General features: G+C 44.1%; 1 protein-coding gene across 1 annotated transcript in view; it reads left to right on the forward strand.

Moving 5' to 3' along the window:
* Nucleotides 1-26874, forward strand: part of LIPI (lipase I) — a 420036-nt gene that overhangs the window by 85438 nt on the left and 307724 nt on the right. The window contains exon 2 of the mRNA XM_069636429.1: nt 4958-5334. Within this exon, the coding sequence (XP_069492530.1) occupies nt 4958-5334 (377 nt within the window). The remainder of the gene's footprint in view (nt 1-4957; nt 5335-26874) is intronic.

Here is a 26874-nt window from a genome sequence, read left to right on the forward strand (position 1 = left end):
ATTGTTTTCTGGGAGGCTCTGACATTAAAGAGGGCCTGAGGCTTTGTTATGCTCTGTTGTGGACTAACTAGTTTTGCCCAGTGAACCTGGGTGGATCTGTGGGTATTTTCTGTGGAAAGATAGTTAGCAAAGTAAAATGTGGTATATGCCAGGGCAAACCTCAAGCCTCCTGGATCCTGCTGTGTGCATGTCTGTTGGTTGATGTATGTAGTGTAAGGTGTAGAGGGGAAGCTGATAAGTTGGTTTGCCAGAGACCTTAAGCATGGGTGCTTGACGATGTGACTCTTGACTCTGTGTGTCCCTGGTGAGTGTGCTTGCCCAGGTCCTTCTCCTATCTCTTTTAAACTACCATGATTGATTATATTGGGGAGGGATTATCTTGCTTATGAGAGCATGGGGATGATTGTATCAGTATTGTGCACATTGCACTAAAGGCCTTTGCTGGGTTAATGGTCATGGGACACATTGACTGAATGTCTGCTGGAGTTTCGGACACTGATATATTCCTATTGGGATTTATGACAATGGTATTCTCCTAAAAAATGGCTGCGGACACTGAGATCCTTCTACTGTAAGTGGCTTTCACGATGAGATTTACCTTTAATGAGCATTTCCTGACACTTAAACCCTTCTAGTGGAGTAGTCTCTTACTCCGAAGCTCCCCTTCTCTGACCATATCTATGCCTTTGTATCATTACTTTTTCATGTGGACGGTTTGTCTGTCAATGCTTAATGTTTTTTCGGCATTTCTATTTGTGTTTTTATTCTTTTTAAATCTTATGGGTGGCCCTCTGCCCACATCATACCCCTTTTTGTTCACCAATACTACTTTTCTTATCCCCTTCTCCAATCTTGTTTTCTGTTTGTTCTTTTTGGTTCAACTGCTGTACCCCAAGTTGAACATGAACACCTAATAAAACATAACGTACCAACGAAAAAGACATGTCCCCTCAAAGCCTCCCAGATACCGTGCCCTTCATAGTCTATTGGCTTTATCTTGTAAATCCTACCAGCGTAAAATGCACTGAAAGTGATAGTCTGCTTTTAGAAGCTGCATGGTCCAAAGGGATGGAGAGGAGATTCCCTGAGAAGAGCCACTGCAGGATTTGAAGGCCTATAAATAAAGATAAAAAGGGTTATCTCTGTAACCCTTCTCCCTTTTGTAGTGTTTGGAAAGCTGTTGATTAAAGTGCATGACTGTGAAGACAATGCAAATACACCTGTTTATCATTGACATAAAGAGCAGTGTCAATCCAGTATTTTCAATAAAGAAATCCTGTGTATCAGCTATCTTTTTACTGATCCATTTAAAAGACTACACACCGCTACTAAGCAAAAAATATAATCCAGGTATTTACATAGAAAAGATTCAGTTTAGCCTGCCTTATAAACATTGCTCACTCACACCCAAGCCACAGGTTGCAGTGAATAAGGAGGAGAATGCTGTAACTATTAACTCTGTGTCTCTGAGAATTTGCTAGTGTGATATTCCCAGTCTAAGGGCTTGACACTAAGAATCTCCCTCGATAAGAGCTATTGTTCTGACACCCATACACTATGAAGAAGTTTCATTGGGCAAACCTCCTTTACTTCTGGGCCTCAGACCAACATAGACCGAGTGACTATGACTCTAGCAACATCGTAATCTAATGATCTTGGGCACTTAGGTCTTCCTAGAGTTACAGACTCTGTCTGAGGGACGCTGATAATGAGTTTCACATACCCCGATGGCTCTGATGCTGAGGCTCTTGTAGTCTGAAGCCTGTTAGCCTGGCGAGCTTTGGATGAGGATGTGCCTATTATCTGAGACACCTTTAGCCTGACGGATGCTCACTCAGAGACCCTCATTGCCTCAGAGGGGCTGACACTGAGATCCTAATTAAATAAGGAGATCATACTATTAAACCCGCAGAAGGTGAGAGTCTCCAACACCCGCCTGGTTTTGGCCTACAGCCACATGTGAAGTGACACAGCATTTTGATTTGTATTATTCTGAGCATTTGAACTGAAAAAACAATATTTGTTCTTTGTTGAGAAAATGTCTACCTACAGTCCCTTCATGCATACATTTAAGGTTTGTCTCATGACAAGTGTGACTGTGTCATTCAGCCTTTTTTTTGTTTGTGTTGTAGTACTTCTGACTTTTGGTATTTCCATTATTAAAGTCGACTGCAAGAACCAGATTTATTTTATAGCGTTAAGTACCTGTTCCACTGGCTATACCGGGAGGTAACGGTCGACCCCAGGACGTTAACCCTGGTATAGCAGGGGGAAGGGCTACTTAATGCTATTGTACCTATTCCACGGGCTGGAATGGGAGGCTAATTTGAAGTGTTTTCTTTCCGTGAATGGGATTCAGCTACGCGACCCGTACCAAGATGTGCACCAGGGATTGTGAAGTCAGGGCTCCGTAAAGAGCCCCTCTTCCATTTCCATGTCGGCCTCACGGAGCGGAAGCAGCAGCTGAGGTGGCAGCATTTGCCGCTGCTGCAGCAATGACGTACGTGGGGGGGGGTTGTTAAAAAGGGGGATGATGGCAGGCAAGTGAGTGGCTTGGAACGCAGGGCTAGAGCTTCTAGAGTTGTGGCGTTTAGCTGAGAATCATGTTGGTTTTCCATTTGCTTTGTAGGTGATGCATGAAATTTTGAATATACTCCTGGTGGGGACGGGAGCCAGTGAAGCTTGCTGACTACAAAGCATTACTGTGGCAAGTAGAGATCTACTACAAAGTGCAGATTCCTAAGTGAATTTGGGACGGCTTCTACCTGTGTCTTGATTCAGGGACCATGTCCTTAGAGAATGGCATGCGGGGTGCCCGAGGTGCGCATTATAATGGACTTATACTGACCAATGTACTGCATGACAAAGCATGGCAAAGTGGAACCAAAAGAGTCACAGTGGGCTCCAGGGTGATGGGCCCTTTTTTGTTTGAAAAGTGAAATGCTTTATCGCAGGGCCAATGTGTGTATACTCACAAACATGCTGAGTCTGTATGGAAATGAGATCGCATGGTGCCATGTGGTGCAAGTATATCTTTAGTGCTTTAGGAAAGCTGCCGTGTTGGAGAAGCTTAGATGTATACGGAAGTGCAAGCTTCTGCCACACTGCCTAAAAGTGTGCATCAATGCTGCCCCGGGTGGCAAGCACATGAAATATGCAACCTGGCTCTTTTGAGAATGAAACCAATGTGTAGATGCCAACGAAGAAGCAGCATTTAATTTTCACACGAAGCAGACCCTTGCCCTCGAGGAAGAGTAAATGCACCATTGTCTCGGGAGGTTAGCTCAGGGGCAACGTGCTCGCCTTGGAAGCAGGACGACACAGAGCACCACAGGTTCGATCCTCGGGTCCACGCTTAGAAACCTCTGGGTATTAACCGCGTTATAAATAACCTGTCATATTTATCCTATTGCACACTTGAAACTGATATTCCGACCTGGCACTGGGTCGCACACAGAGAAAACAATCTGAGTCCTTCTGCAACTCGATAGAGCTGTCAGTAGTGAGCACGCCATCCACCCATGACTGTCATGAGCAGGCAGGCAACACCATGGCACTGGGGTTTCACTGTTTCCGTCCTGGGCGTTCAATAAAAATAAAAAATAAACACTATGGAATGTAACTTCTTGATGAAATCCAACTGATCAAATTAGCTCTACACACCTCACAACGATGATATGTAGAAGAAAGGCGGCAGGCAGGAATAGTCGTGTTACAGTGACCATGAGCAATCTGGTCACCCTACTCGTGATGTCCACAGCAAAACTAGAAAAGGTTGTTTTCCTCTGCGGAGTAAAACAATGGCTACTTGACTTAACACTAGTAAAAAGAAACGTTTGGAAAAAATAAATACAAAGGGCCTGATGTGTAAGGTTTTGCAGTGGCCAGGTCAAGAAATGCCCGTAACTTCAGATTTGCACCCAACACCTTACATCTGATTCATAAAGCCTGAAACTGGCGCAGATCTGGAGATGCCTGGGACATCTTAGAAGTTCTCGAATGCAAAGGCGGTGCTGAAAGACGTGGTCATGGAACTCCTACGGATCATGTAGATATTACCAGATTTGCACCTCGTTGAGAGGTTGCGAAGCATGTGTGATGCAGCAAGTGATAATCTGTGATACTCACAAGACTCTACTCATTTGCTCTAGTGCAAATCTTTATGAATCAGGCCTCTGTAGTTCAGTCTGGTATTCAATCAGGAATAGTGTCCGTTGTTGCTTACATACCTTACTTATCGCTGTCTGCACACTTTTTCTGCCTCTCTGATCGTTACTTTGGCTTGAAGTTTGGCAAATATCTATTGAAAGCTGAGGCATTGCTAGGGGGGTGGATGAGGGGGCTATAGCCCTGGGTCATTGGGTTGCAGCCCCGGATAGAAGCTCAGGGTCTACAACCAAAAGACTAGCTAGCCCCAAGTCCTGACAGTCCCGACATTAGCCTAGCCCGGGATCTTTTCCAGACCTAGCAACACCCCTGATTGAAAGCCCAGGTTTGGAAATTCGCTATTGCCTCCTCATTGACACCAGGTACTTCAAGTCCTGGGCTTCCATTCCTCTCAAACTTCTCTCATTTTCAGGATATCACCCACCTAGGACTCACTGTCGCCCCCTCAACCATCTCCATAGATTTTATTGATTCAGTGGCTTGATCCCCTGAAAATATTCACCTTGCCTCGGGGTCTCATCGGGTAAAGAGGTGTGGGCTTTTCATTAACAAGGAATTGCAATATTGTTCTTTTTTCCAATTTGTATTGTCAGGGGGCACCTAAACTGCAAATCCCAGCATGCATTGGGCTTTCTCTATTCTATATAGAGCTTTAGAATGAAAGGCCATATCATGAACGTGGTGTCCTCAGGCACACTCTGAGAGTCACCTAGTAGCTATCTCTGGAGATGCTTTATGGAAAACATACACCTGCCATAATCTAACTCAGTCACTTTTTTTATTTTTTCAGATGTCGGGGAAACATGCCATATTTTCACCGACCTTAGCATCCACAACGCCATCATCGGGACTGGACTGGATGTACAATTATTGCTGTACACAAGAAAAAACAGAAACTGTGCCAGCGATCTTAATTTGGAAAATTCAACAGCTTTCAAGTATGTGAATGCGACCCAGAAATTCGTCTTCATCATCCATGGATACCGACCTACGGGCTCACCGCCGGTGTGGATAGATGACATAGTGGCCGACTTGCTGTCTCTGGAAGATATGAACGTTATACTTGTGGACTGGAACAGGGGTGCCACCACTGTCTTTTACCACATTGCGGCTGCCAAAACCAAGAAGGTTGCTGACATCCTGAAGACCCTCATTGATGGTTTGTTGGTAAGTAGGAGACACATCGACACAAACACAATGAAGTATGCCCATGCTCTTTTGGTACGAAATCGTGAATTTCCAAGTGGGAGCAGAAGCTGACTCTCTTACAAGTACATTTGGAGGATTCACAACAGGTGATTGGCTGCCTCTAAATGGCCAAATGCAAAAGTGGAAACAACCACCCGTCGTTAGTGTTCCCACTTTCCCTGTAGATTAGCCTCCTAGGTCGAACTGGGGCATACAGTTGTCTCGGGCACCAATGAAAAAGTGGCCCACAGTTGCAAATGGCCATTCATTCTTTTTGTTACAGACTGTTTGAATAGTACCCAAGGGGGAGTGTTTTGATAAAATGTAATGCAAATTGTGCAAATTAAAGTCTATTTATTCAGCAACACTGGTCAAACCTACTAACCGCATAGTGACGTAATTTATGAGACTGGCCCACATTGGCCAAAGAATTGGCCCACTTTGACCCCAAAAAACTGTCCCACACTAGCATTTTGTGTTTTTGGTTCAGGCATTGCCATATAGCCGAATAGGCCAGTCCGAGACTGCCAGTCTCTAGTTAGAAAACCGTATTTAACACATTTAGGACATGTCTTGTAAAAATCATGCATTTTTGCTTTCTACAGTACACTGCATGTTGACACTAGTGACATTCTTTCAAGTGCTGCTTGGTACTCCAGTCTCACGCATGTTGCGTCATGCTCTGCACCCAGCCCTTCCAGGAAACCCGAATGTGCATGCAGGGATATTATCCACAAGGTTTCTGCATTCCGTGGCTGGCCCCTCATTATCGGGGGTGGCTGGAAGCCGCCCTCTTTATTTCCAGCATCCCCGACCACATCAAGTGTCAGCTTGGTCGATCGGCAGATGAGGCTGACGCCCAAAGCTTTCCAGCTGTGTCGAAGCTGCTGATTTTCGGAGCGTTGCGCATCAAATTGGCGGCCCTTTATTTCTGGAAAGCGAGCTGGAAAGCAAGCCACACAAACGCAGTGGAAAAGAAGCACAGCCACTGTAACACTCACGGTTGTTTTCGTAGGACAGAGTTTAGGATTCATTTGTTTCACATTTAATGCTGTTTTTCCATGTAAGATTTATAACCACTGCCCTTTTCACCCTCAACCAGATATTGAGATTTAGGGCTTAATTTAGAAACTCCCATTGAAAAACGCTCTGTAAATCGGACCCTTAATCCGAAAGCACTGGTTTAACCTTTTGTGCTCAGAATCGTTAGGTTAGCAAAGGTTACGTCTGTGGAAATCAGTGTTATGGGAGACACACAAACCTCGGGGGGGGGGGGGGGAACCGACCAATAGGGTGGCCAACTTTTTGATAATCTTTTGCGGGACATTTGCCCACATGGTGGTGATGACGTCACAGCATCATTCACCGTTTGGCCCGCTCCATTTGTAATTTTAATGTGTAAATGGCTCTTAACTCCTGGCTTAATTGCAATGCAAATGGTTTGTCCTTGGGAGGTGATGGTCACGTGTTTTAACTGCAAACATGACCATCAAGACCCCATGAACAAAGAATTAGCATTGGAATGAAGACAAGTGTCAGAGCGTTAGCAGCTTGACCTGCAGGCTCAAAAGGAGCCAGCAGAGCCGCCCAGAAAAAGAAAACTGCAGGTGGCAGCAGGTGGCATCGCCATGGTGTGCAACTGTTACTTCAGTGTGCAGAGTGGCTGTACTGGACGCAGGTTGTCCCCACCTGCTGTCTCCCGAGAGTCACACTCCAGGGAACAAAGCAAGTCGGGACAACCTGTGTCACGCACAGCCACTCTGCAAACTGCCAATTACGGGACAATCCCACAAAATACGGGACAGTTGGCCACCCTAATGTACCCCCAAAATTGTGCAACATATGTATTCATTTATCCGTGAGGCTCATAGGTGGCGTTGCAACGAGTGGGCCCAGTGACAGTCCAGTGTGTTGCGCCCTAAACATACTCATTATTAAGAGGGATCGAGCAACAGTGCAATTGAAGCACATATTCGTGAGACTGTGCCTATGTTGGACACTGTGAACTGAAATAATTCACCAGGGTCACACAATGAGGTCAAGCAAACAAGTCGAGATCAACTAATATTAAGGATTATAGAAGATGGATCTGTATTGTTCTATATTGTAAGCTGACCAATATAAGGAGGGCACAATGTTCCAATTGTTCTTGCTGCTATTGCCACTAAAGCAAACATTGCCATAGTGCAAGAAAAGAAGCATTTCAATGCATTCTTTCACTGGGAAACATTTACCTTACTTTTAATATGGAATGGTATTAGCACTAGGGTACACTTCGTGTAAAAATGTGTTGAAAGAATATGTTTTTTGCACAAAGGAAATGTGGCTGAGCAAAACACAAAATGTGGTCACAAATGCTTAAATTATTATAAATTTCTATGGGAGCCGCTTTGAACAGATGTAAACAATCATAAGCAATGATTTAATCAAGAGAAAACATTTGGAATCTCAAAGGCAAGGTGGGAAATAATTTAAAGGCGATTCACACGTGTAAAACTTTTGCAAATGTAAAATCGCGGCAAACTTTTACGATGCGATTTTTGATTGAAATGGGTCAATCGCACTGTTTTGGGTTGTGGACGGAGCTAAGGATGTTAGGTATCAGTGGGAATTGAAATGTCGTTTCTATCTTTAAAACTGAGGGAGTTATGGAGGTTTTGGTGAGAGATGTTTTTCGGAAATAAAGACACTAATTTGGACAAGAACTTCAGTTAACAATCAGAAAATATGGGTTATGCTTTTACTCAAGACTAGAGCATGAAGACTAGACAACCAAGTTGGGCCGAAGTAAGCTCTGAGACTGATTCATGACTTCAGTAACAGATCCTCAGCACCTTCCCCGGTAGAACCAGTCCAAAAACTCGAAGTAGGATTTTTGGATCAGAGTTACACAAATAAAAATGACTATGAAAATGACGCTTTTAACAAGTAGACAGAATAAGATAGCACTAAGATTTTGACACTGTTAGTGGTTATAGAGGTAAGGGTAGTTCAGAGGTTTAGGGTGGAACAAGATAAGGGAAGGTATGCAATAGTTCACTAGTGTCCTGTTAATACTCACAATCCACTTGGAGTTAAGATTTTAGGGCCGTCACAATTCTGGTCAATGGATCAGGTCTAACAGGGAAAGACAGCGCACCAGGCACGGGACTGGATCAGCTAGGCCGGTCACCGGAACTGCACGGGATCGGCCCTTCTTGTTTCTGGATATTTCAATTCAGTGGGATTGCGAGTTAATCAGGCAAGCATTTATGGTAGCAAGCCAGATAGTTTCAGGATGCTTCCCTACACCACAGTGCTCCACTGGGTTGTAAGGATTAGTTCAGGATTAATTGAGGCCTAGCTGAAAATGGTTCAGCTACTGCTTGGCCTGGTCACTGGCATCTGTCGCTGGAAGGATGTTGAAGGCTGGATGTTGAATGCTGGATCAGAGTGCTTCGCTGGAATCAGAAGAGAGAGTGTCTATGTGTTGTCAGCTGTCTCTATTTATCCTTTCCAATGACATCACAATAATGGGTGTATGGGCCGGCTTCACTAAGCTTGCCCCTGTGAACTGGGATTGGATCAGAGCTTCATCTCCGCCTTGCACCCGAGTGATTGGATCAAGGACAGATGATGTCAAGTTTTATGGTTTGGTTTTTACAATCCTTAGAAACCTCCCCTAGCCACTAGTATCAAAATCGAATTTTGTTTTAAATACATATTTATTCATTTGTAACCTCTGAAAATCACATACAAGGATCACATATTTTATGGAGTATCTGTTTGTCAAAATCCCACAGCTGTGAGACCTTGTTTCTCCTTTTTGCTGCATTTTGTCAATTTCTCCATGAAAACATTTTCCAAACTTTCTCAAAATTTACACAAATATGCGTGTTTACCATAGGAATGTGTGTGCAAAGTTTAACAATTGTAGCATAGATACAGTTCCCATAAAACCACATATATTGCCATTCCTGTTCAGAATATGCTACACAGTTCCACTACGTTTTGCAATGTAGGGCCAAAAATTAGAGTAACCATTTTGCCCTTTTTATATTTTTCACCACTTCTGACAGCGAGTTATAAGTCTCTAAAAAAAATGTTTGTTACAAATTTTTAGCAGCAAATGGTCAGCCTTTTGTCTGTATTCTGGAGGCAAGCAGCAGCCCCCACCTTTGGGGACCTTTGGGATTTCCTTTTGTAAGCACGGTTTACAAACTTTTCACACGTCCTTTTCCTGGCCTGGAGAATCTGCCATTGTTCAGTCCCAGGCAGCAGACACAAGTCTGTCCTACCCCAAAATGATCATGTGTCAGTGAGTATCTGCTGAGAGGAATGCCCTCCCCTTGGGTGAAAACCTGTTTTTCCACTCCTTGCAGGCCCAGCCAGTCTAAAACAAACTTGTTGCATCAGATGACATAGTTAATTATTTTCTTAGATTTAAACCTGTGGGATCAAAACAACTGAGATCTGTGCTAAATTCAGCAACGGTCCTTTTATATTTGCTAATCCGGCAGATCTTTAGGTTTAGACAACTTTAAAGTTTCATCAAGAAAGCCCAATTGACAGGGGCTGTCATTTACAGGTAGTCCAGTGTGGCTGCATACAGATTTTTGACAGGAACTGTCATTCACAGGCAATCCAGTTTTGCAGAGGAAATTCTTTGCTTTTAACATTTCAGGACCTTGTAACTTCACAGTGCTTCATTAGATTAAATGAATTTTAGCGCCAAGCAAGATTTTGAGTGTTGGAACGTGTTTTGTACAGGCATTTTGGAGTTTCAGCAGCAAAGTAAATGTAATTTACAGGCACATTTCGGAGTTTCACTGGCACAGCGCTGCTGCTCCCTTGGTACCCCATGTTTACTTGTCATGGAGCCCACTGGCACTTTTTCTGCATCGTGTGTTCTGTTCCACCACACATGCACCATGGGTGGCAGGTTGTGCAGCCATCTTTTGTGTGTTGAAAAACACGTTTTTTGGAGGTTTTGGCGCTCACAAGGGTTTTGCCACCATTTTACTGTTCTTGCACCAGTGAGGCCGCATAGTATAGCAGAGTGGGTCAATACATCTCACATGACCATGATCCAACAGTCTGAGTTCCTAGCGATGCTGGCCTATTGGTCAAATGCCTCCGGCCATTCATTTGCACTTGTCGCTCATGTCAAGTGTACGAATTCTCAATATTAAGACTTTCCCATCGACGTAACAGCTTACAGCAAGGACTACTCCAAGAAGTGATTTTTTGATTTCTGATTTTCTGAAAGCTTTTATACAGTGCCACATGTAGAGTAAACTACATCTGGGCGCACACATATCGAAGGCTGAAACCCTATGACTATGGTACTTGAAAAAAAATATACTTCTTGAGAAATTTACAGAAAAGCAGATCACCCTCCTCAAGTCCAATGGTAAATCATTCCAAAGCTGGGGTACAACAACAGAGAAACTCGAATCACTCCGAGAGCTATCTCTCACTCTTGGGATCCGCAGAAGGCAGAGGCTTCCTGAACCTAAAACACACACCTTGCAAGTCCACACACAGCCACCATGATCTGTTTATGACTAACACAAGTAGCCTACTGACATAGAACTATTTGCATGGAATATACATGTATCTAGCCACTCATTGTCAGATAAACTTAGTTAGGGGGCCAATGTAACCCAGCCTCCTACTTAAGCAACACAACCTATACATGCAAGTTTGGGCTACTGTAACCCAGAGCCCATATGTATATTGTAACTAAGACATCATCTTGTAACAGCGCCTCGATTCCCCTGGGCTGTGCGCGTGCTATATCAATGCAAAATAATATATAAATAAATAACCAGGAGGTCGACCTGACCGGCAGGGATGGATCTTGGCTTGTAAGTTATTCGGGGACATATAATGCAGGCATTTGAAAACCATTGCCCTTAATTCTACATTTGACAAGCAGCCAATGCAGAGCACAACGAGCGGCGGACACAGGAGAATGCCTGTGGAGGCCTGAGGCCAATCAAAGTGCAGCATGCTGCAAGCTTTGTACACTTGATAACGGATATATATATATATATATATATATATATGGGGATTAGAGTAATACAGTTGATGAAGGCACTGACGGCGGTATGAGCATGAGCCCTACTTCAGTAGGGAAGAATGTGTTGGTCGTATCTTCTAAAACACGCTTTTCGTAACTTCTCCAATTTGGCAATTCAAGTCTAAATTAGATTTCCAATAGACCCTAGATTTTTTAACCAAGAAGCGCAGGTGCAGAGTACATTTTGTAACCAAATAGCGCCGGCGCATACTTGTGTAAAATAAGATACAACCTGATGGGGCGCAACAGACAGTGATTACTCACGACGGGCAGTCCCTGGCCAATGTTAGTTTCATTCAAATCACGTCATCACCCCTTGGGTAGGAGCATTTTCTGTTTCTCGGGCATAATCAACTTTTGGGCAGCTGCCTTGTTTTCCAATCCCCTCTAAGCGTGCCGAAACACGGAGTAGACAATCTGAAAATCTCCCAAAAATAAAACGAATAACACATGCAGAGTATGATTTCTCAGATGCGGTCCTAGGAGCATGAACAAGTTGCCCCCTCGTCCTTGAACTGCCAGTGCTATGAGTCATCTTGACACACACTCACACAGTGGCGTACAGGTAAACCTGAAAGGGCTGTTTGTTGAGAGGAGGCGAGCCAACAACCACACGTCACATTAGCATTTGCCAACTTTAGGTGCGCGTTCCTTCCTATTCACTCGTCTGGTCGATTCGCAAAGACTACCGTTTTTAGCAGGTTGCAGATGTGAGTTATATGTCTATGGTTGGTTCGAAGTAAATACTGGAGATGATATCCACAAATAACCCAGTCTAGAAAAAGCACCACTTACGCCTGTGGGGAAAAACACGCGGATATTTTTATTCTCAAAAGGACCACAATCATCCAACTGAAAATATGTGTTTGCGTGTGTACTTAGCACTTCATATTGTGCTTATTAACCAGCCCGGAGATCAGTCCTATGTTGCACGGCATCGTCGAGCACGTTGCCTCTGAGCTATCCTCCCAGCACTACATTAAGAGCTGTGTCCGTGAACACAGTTCTAACATTTGAGTTCCCTTGTAATTTGGGATGCACAGTCTTTTCCCATGACTGCTGTCAGTTCTGGCGCACAGAGGCGCTTGATTTGACAGCTATGTGTGACCTTTCTCACGCATTCTCCTAGATAACGCAGGTGGTAGTTGACGGACTTGGAAACGTGTGTGACTACCCATCGAACTAGGACTTGTCGACATTTGCGTTGCTAGTCAAAGACACGCCCATTAGAATGCCCCCTTCGACGGATCTGATTGCATGTTTACATAAAGTTACAGCGGGGCCAGATTACAGAAACCTTGCACCAGTGCACGTGCAATTTTGCACGGTATCAGCATTGGGCACAGATTAGCACTAGAGCATACTTTGCCATGGTGCAAAATGCATTGAAAGAATATGCTTTTGCTCTAGAGGAAATGTTGCCCTAGTGCTTATCAAGTACAAAGTTACTTGCACTGGTGAACGTTTTCTGCAATCTGGCCCCTGATGTTCACGTGTCATGTGTGCACCCTTTTGGGAATAAAGCAAATTTGCTCGTGCATAGTTTACTAATTTGTTTAGGTGCAGGCCAGATTTAACATCTGGAAAAGGTGTTTTGTGCCAATGGTAGTGTATGATAAAAAACGTCAATAACATCTGTTTTGCAAATAATGTAATCACAAAAACCCAAAATCTACTTCAGTTTGGACAGTGCTTTCGTACATCTCATAATTAGGGGTATTTAAAGCACTTAAAAGCCGTGGCTTCTTGACAAAGCCAGAACAGCAGCTTGCTTGCTTTCATCTGTTGTGTATGATTGTCTTTATATGCAGTTTATTTAAAGAAATCATTCCTACCTGAGCAAAATGTAATTATAAATGATGATTTTCTTTATGAGACATAATTATGGAGACAGTTAAATAGCTCAGCGGGTCAGCCTGTGCGTGACCTGAAACACAGAGCTTTGAATCCAGTGAGATGATCCAGCCCTCATTTTCTGAAGTCAGGAAAATGGGTAGCATTGAGCTGGGCAATAGTTAGGCTGTTTATTTCTGGAGGACGAAGTCGCGACGCTGTGGCCACAAGCCCAGGATAATAAAGTAAGCCATCATTATGGTCTGAGCCCCAGAAAGACTTTTCTCTAATTCCGAGAATAGAGCTGCTTTGTGCGATCATCCCTGTCCCATGCGAACTCCATTAGCTATATCCAAGCCAGTGTACGATTCCGCACTGTTCGTATTATCTACAAAGCCATCATGAGTAGCACAGCGACATAACTCGTGGCTAAACTTGATTTATCTGGTGGCACACGCTCCAACCGCAGAAAATTCATCAACCAGCTTGACTCACAACCCATCCACAAAGAGAGGACCCGCAAACAATCCTTCTGGAACTCCATCCCGCAATCAGCTTAGAATGCCCCCACAATTTGCAAATCTCCCACAACATGTCTTTTTCAACAACACCTGACCATGAACTAATCCCAATGGACATAAATACCGACACACAGACCTCATCTCACAGTACTGAGCTCCTGTTAAAAGATGCCAGCCCTAACGCTGTCTACTCACGCTGTGCACAGTTCTCCGCTGCTTTGGAGCTAGGCCTGCGTTTTAAACAATTAAATAAATAAATAGATATATGACATGTAAGGGGCTGCTTTGCAACCACACTGCTTTGCAACCACATTGTATTTTATTAATGTATGTCGTTGTATGTCAGGGATTCATAGAGCCAAGACCTGGCCACATGTTTCAATACAGCGCATTACAGATTTACGGTACAGTAGAGCGCAAATACGGGAAAGTAGCAACCCCTGCAACAAGGTGGTAGAAAAAGGGACGGTAGGAGGCGTGTCAACGGGTCGGATGGAATTATTGGCTGTTGCCACAGGCTCGATATTATTCCTGAATTTCTGGAGAGTGGGGGTGTGTTCCAGATTGCCTGGCCAGAAAGACACAGCATATTTGCTAACTTGTCCCCTCCTTACAAACTTTCGATTTTTCCAGTCAGTGGTCGGGCCGAAATCATCCCTGGGGAGTGGGGGCCGGTTTCTGGCCCTGCCTAGGTCGGTTTGGGTAAAAAAATAAAAAAAAATGTTATTTTTTTCCAATTGCACTTTTTTCCAATTTTTTTTTTAAAAAAAAGCCTTTCATCCTTCTTAAGTCGATAAATGAGTACCAACACAGGTTGGGTGATAGTGTATGCATATTTGCTCTATAAAAAAGCTTAAGCGTAAGTGCTATACAATAGCATATTATCATTTGGCCTTGGACGCCTGCTTGGATTCACAGTAATTTAGTGTACTTAGGGACAATGCTATTTGATGCCACTTCCTGTTTTGTCAAGGGGTGAAAGGTTGTGTTTCATCGCTTCCCGGGACGTCACTTTGGGGTGGGGTCAAATGACATCCCCAGAGTCAAGGGTCGTGAGGCGAGGGTTGGGCCACTTTTTTGGGGTGACCGGGCCTATTTCTTGTCGCAGTCCGACCCTGAATGTAAGGTTGGATTCAGGTGCAGCTGAAAGCAGCATGCCAGTTCGAGCAAAACAACCTTTTCAGACAACGAAATATTTCACTTATTTATTGATATTTATATAGTAATTATTACAACCCAAATTATCTTGTGGCACTCACTGTAGAAGAGAAGACAGCAGATTCAGCAAACAGTAGTTGAGGAAACAATGATATAACTACAGAGACGGACACAAAACTGGATATATTAACAACAACAAAAGAAAGACTTTTAAGAGCAGTTCATTTCAGTGGCATTGTGCCAACACAGCACATTCCTATTCTCTGTTAATGGTAGAGTTAGCTTTAGATATAGTAGCAAGAGTCTTCTGACCAGATCTCTAGCCACAGACTACATGTTTCATGACGAAACAGAGTCACCCTATTCAAGCACTTAAACAGCAAGAGAATTAACCCAAAGTTGACACACATGTTCTGAACAATTTACAAAGGCCCCTGTAAAACAGAATCCCTGGTGCCAAGTTTGCATGGCATCATGTGACCACATTTTCCTGCATGCATATTCCTTAATTTCCAAGAGGGATCTGCGTCCAGGATTTGGACTGACTGTTGGAGCACGGGACCCACAGATAGTCCCCATGCATTCCTAATTGTAGGGTGCATTCCAGACTCACGGGTATGTATTTTCTGACTCACTGACCCCACCCGGTTGTGGTCAGTCCCTTACCCGTGTGATGTCAGTAATCACCAGTGATACCAGTGATGAGATACAGACACGGGGCCTAGGCTCATAACACATGTCATTTGGGAGCTCACATTTATACATCCCGAGTCATCTCATCAAATTGCAACCTAAGAATATTCTGGAAAACATCACTCGGTCTTCCAGCAAGAGCATCTTGTCTCCTCCAGCACAATACATCCTTTCATTTACATTTAGACCCTCTTTGATATCAACTTCTGAATAATCGGTCACATGACAAGTGCTTCTCAGCCACATCTCGCTGAGGGGTGTTCGCACTCCTCCTAACATGTCGTCACTCACACTCTGTGAGCAATCCTCTGTCCGTTGCATATATATTACAGGGTCTGCGGTAGCGACTCTGTAGTTATGGTTAGGATGCAGTTCCTATAGGAATAGCAGTTTTTGGGTGGCTTGTCTGGCACCGTTTGACAAATTTGCACAAAACACTGCAAATAAAGTACAGACCTAACTGAATATTTTTGCAATGTTTGTTACAGTTTTGTCAAGGGTGAGAAAAGTTTTATGGGGGGTCTCAAAACGTTTGAAATTCGAATAGACATGAATGGAAAAATGTTTTGCCCACCTCTACAGTCCAAACTGCTGGACGTATTTGCACCAAACTTGCGTGAGGAGTGGCAGCCTAGTCCCGAAAGTGTTGTTTTTGCGAATTTGGTGTTAATCCATCCAGTAGATGTTTAAAAAAATGGCCAAAAAGTAGGTAACAAAAAAAATGAGATATCTCAGTTCGGTCCATGGACTCACTTCCTTGTTCGGTGTCTGCGAACATCTCTAAGCCAATCAGGGAGCTGTGTAACATTTGCAGACATTGTATGTGGCTGCTCATTGGTCAATTAAAAATGTAAAGTGCGTCAAAATGTTTGAAATGGATGCCATGCTGGAGTTCGCGATCATCACAGTAAAAACATATTTAAAAACACAACATTACAAATGTCAAACAAATTAAGCAATCGTTGGGGAGGTAAGGGATGATGAGGTTGGGATTGGATATGTCCAGAAAAACACCAAAATGTGGGTTTTTCTTCTCTGATGTCCACGAACAGCTGATGTTCGGGAACATTTCTTTGATGTTTGTGAACCTGACATATGTTTGAGGACATACATGCATATGTGTGCATTAAAGGGTCAGTGAAGAGCGTCTATTAGATAGCTTATAATGTTGGCCTCATTCAAAGAACCTGCACAAATGCAAATAAAATATAGCCCCGACTTTAAAATGTTAAATGGCGTCAGTTATGGTTGCATAGCTTACCAAAATTGGCGATTTTTCAATTTTTCAATTTTATCCTTGCAACCATAAAGTCCCTTTAACAAAGTTATTTTCAATGAATTTCATAGGTTGTCATTAGTGCAACTTAACCATAACGTCCTTTTAACAGTGTTTTTTCAGTGAATATAATATATGCAGGTTTCGACCCTGTAGTTATGGTTAAGTTGGTTAAGGAACTGCAGTTTTTTGATGGTTTATGACATTGGCACCATTCAATGAATCTGCACATTGCAAAACAAATATAGACCAGACTCTTTTTGCAAAGTTTCATGCAGTTTTGTCAATGGAACGCAAAGTTGTAAGGGGTGTCCCAAAACTTTTCAAATCTGGGATAGACTTGAATGGGAAAATATGTTGCTTGTGGCTACAGCCTGAACCGCTGGACAGATATGCACCAAACTTGTGCGAGGATCGATGGCCTTGTCCTGAAAGCGTGCTTTTGCAAATGTTATGTACATTTGTCAAGCAGATTTTTTTAAAAAGCTCAAAATGTGGGTGAAAAAATTGTAAAATTTCAGTCTGGTCCACAGACTAACTTTCTGATTTGGTGTCAGCTGACACCTCTGGACCAATTAGGGAGCTGTCTAATGTTCACAGACATCCCGTAAAGGGTTAATTGAGAAATGTTAGGTACGTCAAAACCTCTGAAATGTGTACCACTTTGGATTAATGAACTGCACCCATAGGCCGCAAACATTGCTTTTAAAAAATATTAAAAAGCCCAACATTACATCACTCTTACAAATGAACCAACCTCTGGGGAGGTGAGGGGGGTGAGCATATGGGGGACTATGCCCAGAAAGGGGCAAAAACAGAAAAGGGCAAAAAATGTTCGGGGATATTCATCCATAGGTATACATACATGTATATTACAGTGTCTGCAGTAGTGACCCTACAGTTATGGTTAAATTGGCTTTCCGATAGGAATAACACTTTTTGAGTGGCTTATGACTTTGGCGCCATGATGATCTTTGACCATGCCCCGAAAGCATGATTTTGCTTTTTCAAATGCGCCAAAATGTAGGTACAAAAATAGTGATATAAATTTGCATCAGGCCATGACCACAAGGGACAGGCTATGGTGTTAAAGTGGACACTGTGCCTAACCTGCGGAGAAGGGGGTCCCAAAACTTTCAAAATGTGAATTGAATAATGTGGTGTTTATCTGTCCAGTGTTTTCTTTTTTTTAAAGTTTCAAAATGTATGTAGAAAAAATAGTGATGTAAAGGTGTGGCCTGAGGCACAGCCAGTGGCCAGATTGTCTGGGGCATGGCCCAATGCTACCGGCCATGGCCATTGATAACTTTGGCTTTAATCAGGGGCCAGGCAACATAGCAGTATTTCAGGGCCCAGGGAGTTTGACCAGTGTAAATGGCCACAAGTCATGGACAGTGTCCCACGGTCCCACAGTTGGGGCATACTGCGCACTAGGCCAGACTGCAGGCCATGTCCAATTTCTACCGTGGGTTTCTTTGCAGGGTCGGTAACATCTCTGACTAACATGCCCCAGGGTTTGAGGAGAAGGGCCATGGCCACAAGCAATGGAAGGTGGCCCACGGTCCCATTATGGAATAGTGGGAACAATCTAGGTGCAGTGAATATTGTGGGTGGCTTGGTAGGGCCTAAGGCATGTTTGAACCTCATGCCCAAGGCACTTCTGCCATAACTTGCATCCCCAGACTATGTTGCTAAGAATGAAACACGTTAATGTGCACTGCAATATAGATGTTAAAGAAACTTTACAGTTTCATATATTTAAAAAAGGATTTTTTAATAATGTGCATACACTGCCCACATAGAATAACATTTCTTAAATTATAAAATGCATTCAAATTCAATCAAACTACTGTAGATTTGTTTGTGGGTCTTGAGATATCACCGAAACACATGCCCCAGGGATTTCACCAATGGCCATGGCTGCAAACAGTGGCCCCAGATGCCATTATGGGATATAGTGGAGACTGGACCTGACAGCAGGCTGTGTCCAGTGGCTACTGAGGGTGATTTAATGGGGCTAGGGTACTGGTGAAGCCTCATGCCCTAGGCAATTCAACCATAACTTGCATTCCCAGCATGTGCAAGGCACACGTCAGCATGCACTGCAAAAAATATGTTTGTTAAAGGAGCGTTATAGTTCTTTCATATATGTTAAAAGTGAAATTATTAATAATGTGCATACAGTAAGGGCGCATAATGAAACATCTGTTATAGAAAATGGTGAAATTCAGGGACAACAAACGTTGTTAATGGGACATATTGGTTAAGTTGCCCTAATAAAAACTTGTGAAATTCAGAGGAAAAACCTTTGCTAAAGGGACATTATGGTTAAATTACTCTAATAGACTTGAAGGGCCTGCCACTTTGAAATAAAAATAAATAAAAACATGTCTATGTCTGAAGTAAAAAACCTAAGTGCGACAGTAGCGGTTCATACCACTGCGGTTCCTCTTTCACAAAAATGCATGACAGGGTGAGGATGCAATACGTATCCCCCTGCATCTGTTCCAAATAGGAGCAAGGGGGTGACTTTAATTTTTAAAGTGCATTCCGTTTGTGAATTTGGGATGCGCTTGGAAGTGTACTAAAATGCCTCCATATTTACACAAATGCGCAAATGGGTGAAAACAGTAATTTTAATGTGTTCATCCGCGATGCACACATTCAAATGCCCTTTCTGACTAGGTTGTATCTTTTTTGGTGCAAAGCAATCATCATTTGCGCCAAATATGTTTTGAGAATCTGGCCCTATGTATGTAGAGAGATTATTTGGAGGAGTCTGGCCTTTCAAACCAAGGAAAAGTCTGTGAGAAACCTGACAGATGATTCATGCACCACTGATATGATTAAAGTCACTGAACCCGAAGAATGCCAAAGCGGTGTTTTATCGTTATTACACGAGGTCTATGTACAAAAAGAAATGATTATGACATCAGTAGATTCCAGGGCAGTTGAATCCACACTCGCTTGCAGAAGATCCACGTGGTTTTGTATTTAGTTCAGAAATTGAGCTGGAAATAAAAATGCACTAAGCCATTGCTTTTTGGTAAAGCTACAGGGGAGGATGGAATGCCAGTGGACATTTACCAACATTTTTTAAGTGTGACCATTTTTTTGTAAATGGGCACTCTCAGATGTTTTGGATGGTGGTATAGATGACCATACCTGGAATTACATCAATATTGGTGTGGTCCCCAAAAGGTCAAAATATTCTAATCTCCCCTAACTCGCTAACACATTTCAACAGCAAGATTTATTTTAAAATAATTTCCAACATATTTTCTCCCATCATAGTGGGCCTGGTTAATACAGACCAACATGGATATCTGGCTAACAGCGAAACAGCGGAACCTACCAACCTGTCCGCAGTGACAGGGGCTGACCGCTGGCTCTGATTTTCCTTGATGCCTAAACAGCTTTTGACAGAGTCAGCTGGGAGTTCCTTCGGACGGCCACGGCGGAGATGGCACTGTATCCAAACATTTATCCAAGGGGACCTGTCCCTTCATTGCTAACTGCTTGATAAAGTCATTATTAATGCACTGTAATCAGTTGTACTAATCATCACTCATGCCCTTTATCACCCTGTTTGTTTTGTATATTGTGCCAAACACCAAGCCATACACAACTAATTTGATTCTTTTTTTCTGGGGTTCAGACAATAAAGTCAGAGTGGTTTTGTATGTGGATGATATCCAGTTTTTTGTATCTCAATTGGTCTGTTCCCTGTGTGTTAGACAATGCTAGATCCTAGCAAAACAAAACGTATGATTCGTGTTGTAGCTTTTTCAGATAAAACAGTTGAATGTTAATCACATAATTAAGAAGTTGGCCTTTAGTAGGTAGGCACATTACCTATTTCTCTCTTAGGTATGTACAATATCGCCAAAGTTACCATTGTGTCAAAGTTTATGCATATCTTTGTAGCACTAACCATTCACCTGACAAGGCCATCGTTTCTGAAAGGGAATGTTTTGTTTACAAGTTTCATGTGGAATGGTAAATGCCCACTCACTAGTAGAAGGAACGTATCCAACCAAATTATGTGGAGGTTTTAGGATTTATAGATTTAAAAGGTTAAAATTGGAATGCGGTTGTAAATGAAATCATAGCTCAATTTGTGTAATGGATCAACTGATGAAACACATAATAATTCTTTGCAGGCTTTGTAAGTGAAAGGAGAAATAATTAAAAGAAACTACTATGGTATGTAGAAGTTTGGCATGATATAACAAAGCATTTTAATGTTTCCATCATCCACAAAAATTAGCCTTTAGCAGAATCTAGATCTGCCTTCTATTTTGTCTCTTCCAGAGATTTCATTCTAGGATAACTCAGTATTCAAATATGCTGGGCATCTCTGATGCTAGATCCCAGCAAAACAAAACGTATGATCCGTGTTGTAGCTTTTTCAGATAAAACAGTTGAATGTTAATCACATAATTAAGAAGTTGGCCTTTAGTAGGTAGGCACATTACCCTTTTCTCTATTAGGTATGTACAATATCGCCAAAGTTACCATTGTGTCAAAGTTTATGCATATCTTTGTAGCACTAACAATTCACCTGACAAGGCCATCGTTTCTGAAAGGGAATGTTTTGTTTACAAGTTTCATGTGGAATGGTAAATGCCCACTCACTAGTAGAAGGAACGTATCCAACCAAATTATGTGGAGGTTTTAGGATTTATAGATTTAAAAGGTTAAAATTGGAATGCGGTTGTAAATGAAATCATAGCTCAATTTGTGTAATGGATCAACTGATGAAACACATAATAATTCTTTGCAGGCTTTGTAAGTGCAAGGAGAAATAATTAAAAGAAACTACTATGGTATGTAGAAGTTTGGCATGATATAACAAAGCATTTTAATGTTTCCATCATCCACAAAAATTAGCCTTTAACAGAATCTAGATCTGCCTTCTATTTTGTCTCTCCCAGAGATTTCATTCTAGGATAACTCAGTATTCAAATATGCTGGGCATCTCTGATGGCAGCACAATGGTAGAGCAAATTTCTTAATATTTACATCAGAGAACAAATTAAATACAATGGGCCTCATTACATGGAATGCGGTAAGGGTTTACCGGTACCGTTAAGGGCACCGGTACCGGTAAACCCTTACCACCTTACTACGAGGTCCCTTTGCGGGACCCGACCTTAACGGCTGGTGTAGACCAGCCGTTAAAGTTGGGACCAGCAAAGGGACCTTGGTGCTAATTATAGTACCACAATTTGCGGTACCGTAATTAGCCCCTTCCCCATTCCCATTGAGCCCTATGGGGCAAAAATGGGAATGGGGAAGGGCCATGGAGAAAGGGGGAATTACCGCCCCGCCAACCTTGGAATAGGGTGGTAATTCCCCTTTTTTCCATGGTGGTACCGGTATGGTTCCGGCAGCAACCATGGTGCTAATAGCACCATGGTTTACCGCATTCCATGTAATGAGGCCCAACGGGTCAAAGGGTAGCAGTGGTTGAAGTGAGAAAAATGATATAGTGGAACTGTGGGTGTTGTCAAAAAAGGGTGTTGGGGATGTGGTATGGGGCATGGCTAGATCATGCAGAAATAACTTTCTGATGTTTTGTGTTGGACTTTCATTTGAAACACTCTAGGGGATTTGTAGGTAAGTGCTTAAGGAATTAACTAAATGGAAATTTAAAGCATTTTGGTCTTGGCTTTGGATGTTAGACTCCATGGCTCTAGAGAAAGCATGTGGGTTGAGGCTCCATTGATTTTGTGCTACCTTGAAAGGGAGTCAACCAAATAATGTCTTTTGAGGCTAAACCAGGCGTGCACATCACTAACACCTACATCAACTCTTCCTCAGGCAGACTGTCACAGACATCCTCTTTGTTGCTCCCTCTCTGGATCTATGGACTTCCCACATGGTCTCTGTCCTCTCCCCTTTCTCTTTGTCGCCCATTAATGGTGGCACCAGATGGGAAGTACTCTTGGAATGCTTCTCATCCTCTAGGTGCATCATTAATGTCTATCAGAATGGCACTGTCATTGCCCAGGACTATCAGCCCAACCTCCTCCTTCTCGATAGGCGTCTTCCGTCTCTCATTAACATCTTCGCTTCCACTGCCTCTCCTCTGTTGCCACCCCTCTTGCCCCTTCCCCATCACTGATGGGATTACCATATCCCTGTACCCCTTCTTGAAAGACCTTCAAAGGTGAAAACCTACTTCACCTAGCTACCCTCAGTTCTGGCTCTGCTGTTAAATGCTCATCTGATATCTGTCTCCTTCTTGAAGACTTTGACCTTGACATTCTCACTCTTACTGAGACGTGGTTGACTGCCAGCTCGGTCACTGCTTTTGACACACTCCAAGATCTTCTCCAAGCCCAGGCCTAACCGGTCTGGAAGCAGAGTGGCCTTGATCTTCCCATAATGGGTCCCAGCTATTATCATTCCCACTCAGACCTATTCTTCCTTTGAATGCCTTGCATGAAGGCTTGGTGTCTCTCCAACCCTCTCGTTGACTCCTGCCACCATCTACAGGACCCCTGGTCCGGTCTCTCACTTCCTCTCGGAGTGGTCTGACCTCTCCTCCTTTCTTCTTGCCTCCACCTCCAAACCTCCGCTCCTCAGAGACTTCAATGTTCACCTTGACTCTCCTGATTAGGCCACTAGACTCTTCTGTAGCCTCTGTGACTTTCTTTCTCTCACCGTTCATCCCTCCGGTCTGATGCACTCAGCCAGACATACCTTGGATGCTCTCCTCTCAACAGACATCCCCATCTCCAACCCTCTCACTACACCTCTCTCTTGGTCTGACCATGCTCTCCTGTCCTCTCAACTGGATCTTTTAGGTCGCTCGGCTAAGCCTTCGCCTGCACTACCAGTATCCTTCTCCATCATTCGACCAATGAAGCAAGTGTCAGCTGCTGCTTTTGCTGCCAGTTTCATTCCCCCACCCACTCCTACCACTGACTCCACCACTGACTCTTCCCTTGCTAATTTTCATGTCTCTATCACCAACACCCTAGACATCCTTGCCCCTGTCATGAGGATCTGTATGCAGCCTGGCACCAAGCACAACACAAGGTATGACCCCGACCTAGCCTCTCTAAACCACAAGTGCAGAGTTGCTGAGCAGAAGTGCAGGCATCAGACACGTCCTCTGACAGACTGGCCAGCCGCCTTTTCCAAAGGCAAAACAGACTCTCCATCCGCTCGAAAAAGAGTCACTAACAACTTGGGCAAATTGTTTAAACTCTGCAAGGAACTCGCCAATCCTACTGCAGTCTCCACTTCCCATTGCCATCCCTTACGCTCTCTAGCTCACTAGCCTCCCACTCCTTAACCAAAACTCCGGACATCCTGTCCTCACTCTCCTCTACTGCCCTCCTCCCTCCCCAGCTCACAGGCCTCCCTTGGCCTCCCTCTCACCTTCTCTCCTACTCTCCTCTTTTTCACCCATAGCACCGGATGAGGTCTTTAGACAAGTCCTGTCTGTGAAAGTCTCTTCCAAACAGGTGCTCCCCTGCTCCTCCAGAACCATCAAGGACTATGTTGTCTCCCTTGCTCCAGCCTTGACCGATTTCTGGCTCCTTCCCGTTACCTCATAAACACTCCCATGTGCATCCTCTCCTCAAAAAGCTATCGCTGAACCCCTACTGCCCTGCTAACTACCACCCTATCTCCATTACCCCCTTCTTGGGCAAACTCCTGGAGAAGCTGGATCTGTTGGATGTATTCATGGCCGCCAGTCTGGCTTCAGAGCAGCGAGAGGCATGGAAACTGCTCTACTAAACACCCATGAAGACTGGCTCTCAAATCTCGACTCCAACTCTCCATTCATTCTTATTCTTCTGGATCTTTCCTCTGCCTTCGACAGGGCCAATCATGTCACCCTGACTAATTGGCTTTGACACCCTTGAAATCACAGGCCTTGCACTTGGCGGGTTGACCTCGCTCCTCTCTGAGCATCTTTCCCAGGTTCAACTCAGCCCTTTTCTCTCCCCTATCACACTCTGCACCTGCAGCGTCCCTCAAGGCTCTATCCTCTCACCGTCTTCAACATCGACCTCACCCCTCTGGCCCATCTGATCTCCTCCTTCTGCGCTCATTTCCAGTGTTATGCAGGCGAAACTCAGGTCGCCTTCAAGCTTCCCTATACTGGCTCCTCTTCCTCCTCTCTCATCCCTGACTGTCTGACTGATATACAGGCATGGTGTTCTGCCAATGATCTCTGCGTTATTGCCAGTAAGACTGAGATCCTTCTCATTGGGACCCCTGCTCCCTCCTTTCCTCTTACCCTCTTACCCTCTGGCCACCCTGTATGGGTCCCCCCTCAACCTCTTGTGAGGCAAACAACCTTGGTGTCATCTTGGACTTCTCTCTCTCTCTCCTTCTCTCCTCACATTGTGGAACTTGCCAAGAAGGCCCACTATCAGCGACACCTCCTCAGAGGTATTCTCCCATTCCTCACCTTCCTCCAGAAAATCAATGTCTCCAAAGCTTTGATCCTCTCTATGCTGGACTACTGCAACAACCGCTTCCTCAATCTTCCCTTATACTCCCTTCGCCCCCTTCAACTAATCCAGAATAGGACTGCAAGACTTATCCTTGGCTTAAAGCCCAGGAACTGCATCTCTATGGCCTTAAAATCTCCCCACTGGCTCCCGGCTGCTGCTAGGATCAAATTCAAGACCCTCTGCCTCATACACAAAGCTTTCTGGGGCCTGGAGCCAGCTACATCCAACTCCCTCTCCTTAAATATCTCCCTGCTAGAGACCTTCAGTCTTCTACCTCCACCTCTCTGCAGATCAGGTGCTTTGCTAAGCAACGAGTGGGGGCTAGATCTCTTTCCTCTGCAGGAGCCTTCCTCTGGAATGGTCTCCCTACCTCTCTCATGCTTGAGCTGGAGCTCTTTAAGTTCTGGAAGCTTCTCAAGACCCTCCTTTTCTCTTCTTCATTCCCTCTCCCCCTCCCCTGCTAACACGCCTGCTCTGCCGCAGTGACTGGCTGCCTGGTTCCCTCTGTATTCTACAGGGCACCAGGCTCCCCCTTCCAGTCCACCGCCATCCTCTCGCTTAGAATGTGGACCCTTACTACCTGCATCCCATGCAATTCCCTGGCACTTGCCCTCCTATCCTCCCCTCAGCACTCACCTAGCCCCTGTTGCCCTCCCCCCTCCTCCACCCCACCCCACTTTAATTGCACTCTTTCCTCTACCCTGCACTTCCCTTCCCACCCTAACACTTCGCATTCACGCAGACTGCCACTTCCCCCACCCCTCTCTCCCTTGCACTTCTTGCAATTGCGCTTGCATGATCTGAATGTCACAAGGCCTAGTGCCTTGAAACACCATTTGTTGTAAAGGCACCTTACCAATATCCAATAAATAAATAAAAGCTGAACAATAAGCAAATATGAACATGTTTGGTTCAATATCACCCTAAACCTATAGTTCAATGTTATTTGGGGGTAATGAGGTACAACTTAAGCTGCTAAGGGGTCACATTATTATCTAGGAGCTATTCATATGAATTACATTGGGTATGAATGGGAGTAAAGTATAGTAGGAAGTAGGGTGGGTGGGTTTAAAGAGAGTGGGGCTAGGGTGGGTGGGTTGATATAGAGAGAGTGGGGGTTAGGTGGGTGGGGTAGAGAGAGTGGGAGTTGGGTGGGTGGGGTAGAGAGAGTGTGGGTAGGTTGGGAGGGTGGGGTAAAGAGAGTGCCAGTTGGGTGGGTGGGGTAAGGAGAGTAGGGGTAGGGTGGATGGGCTTGGGTAGAGAGAGTGTGGGCTGGATAGTTGGGGGTAGGAAGGATTGGGTAGTGATAGTGACTGTAGGGTGGATGGTGGTAGATAGTGTGGGGTAGGATGGTGGGGTAGAGTGGGTAGAGGTAGGGTAGGTGGGTGGGTGGTGGTAGACAGGGTGGGGTTAGGGTAGGTGGGGTAGAAAGGGTGAATATTATGTGGGTGAGGGTAGAGAGGGTGGGGATTAGGTGAGTTGGGTGGAAAG

Source organism: Ambystoma mexicanum, chromosome 7p (genome assembly GCF_040938575.1).
Source record: "Ambystoma mexicanum isolate Mex_15411 chromosome 7p, UKY_AmexF1_1, whole genome shotgun sequence".
Taxonomy (NCBI): Eukaryota; Metazoa; Chordata; class Amphibia; order Caudata; family Ambystomatidae; genus Ambystoma; species Ambystoma mexicanum.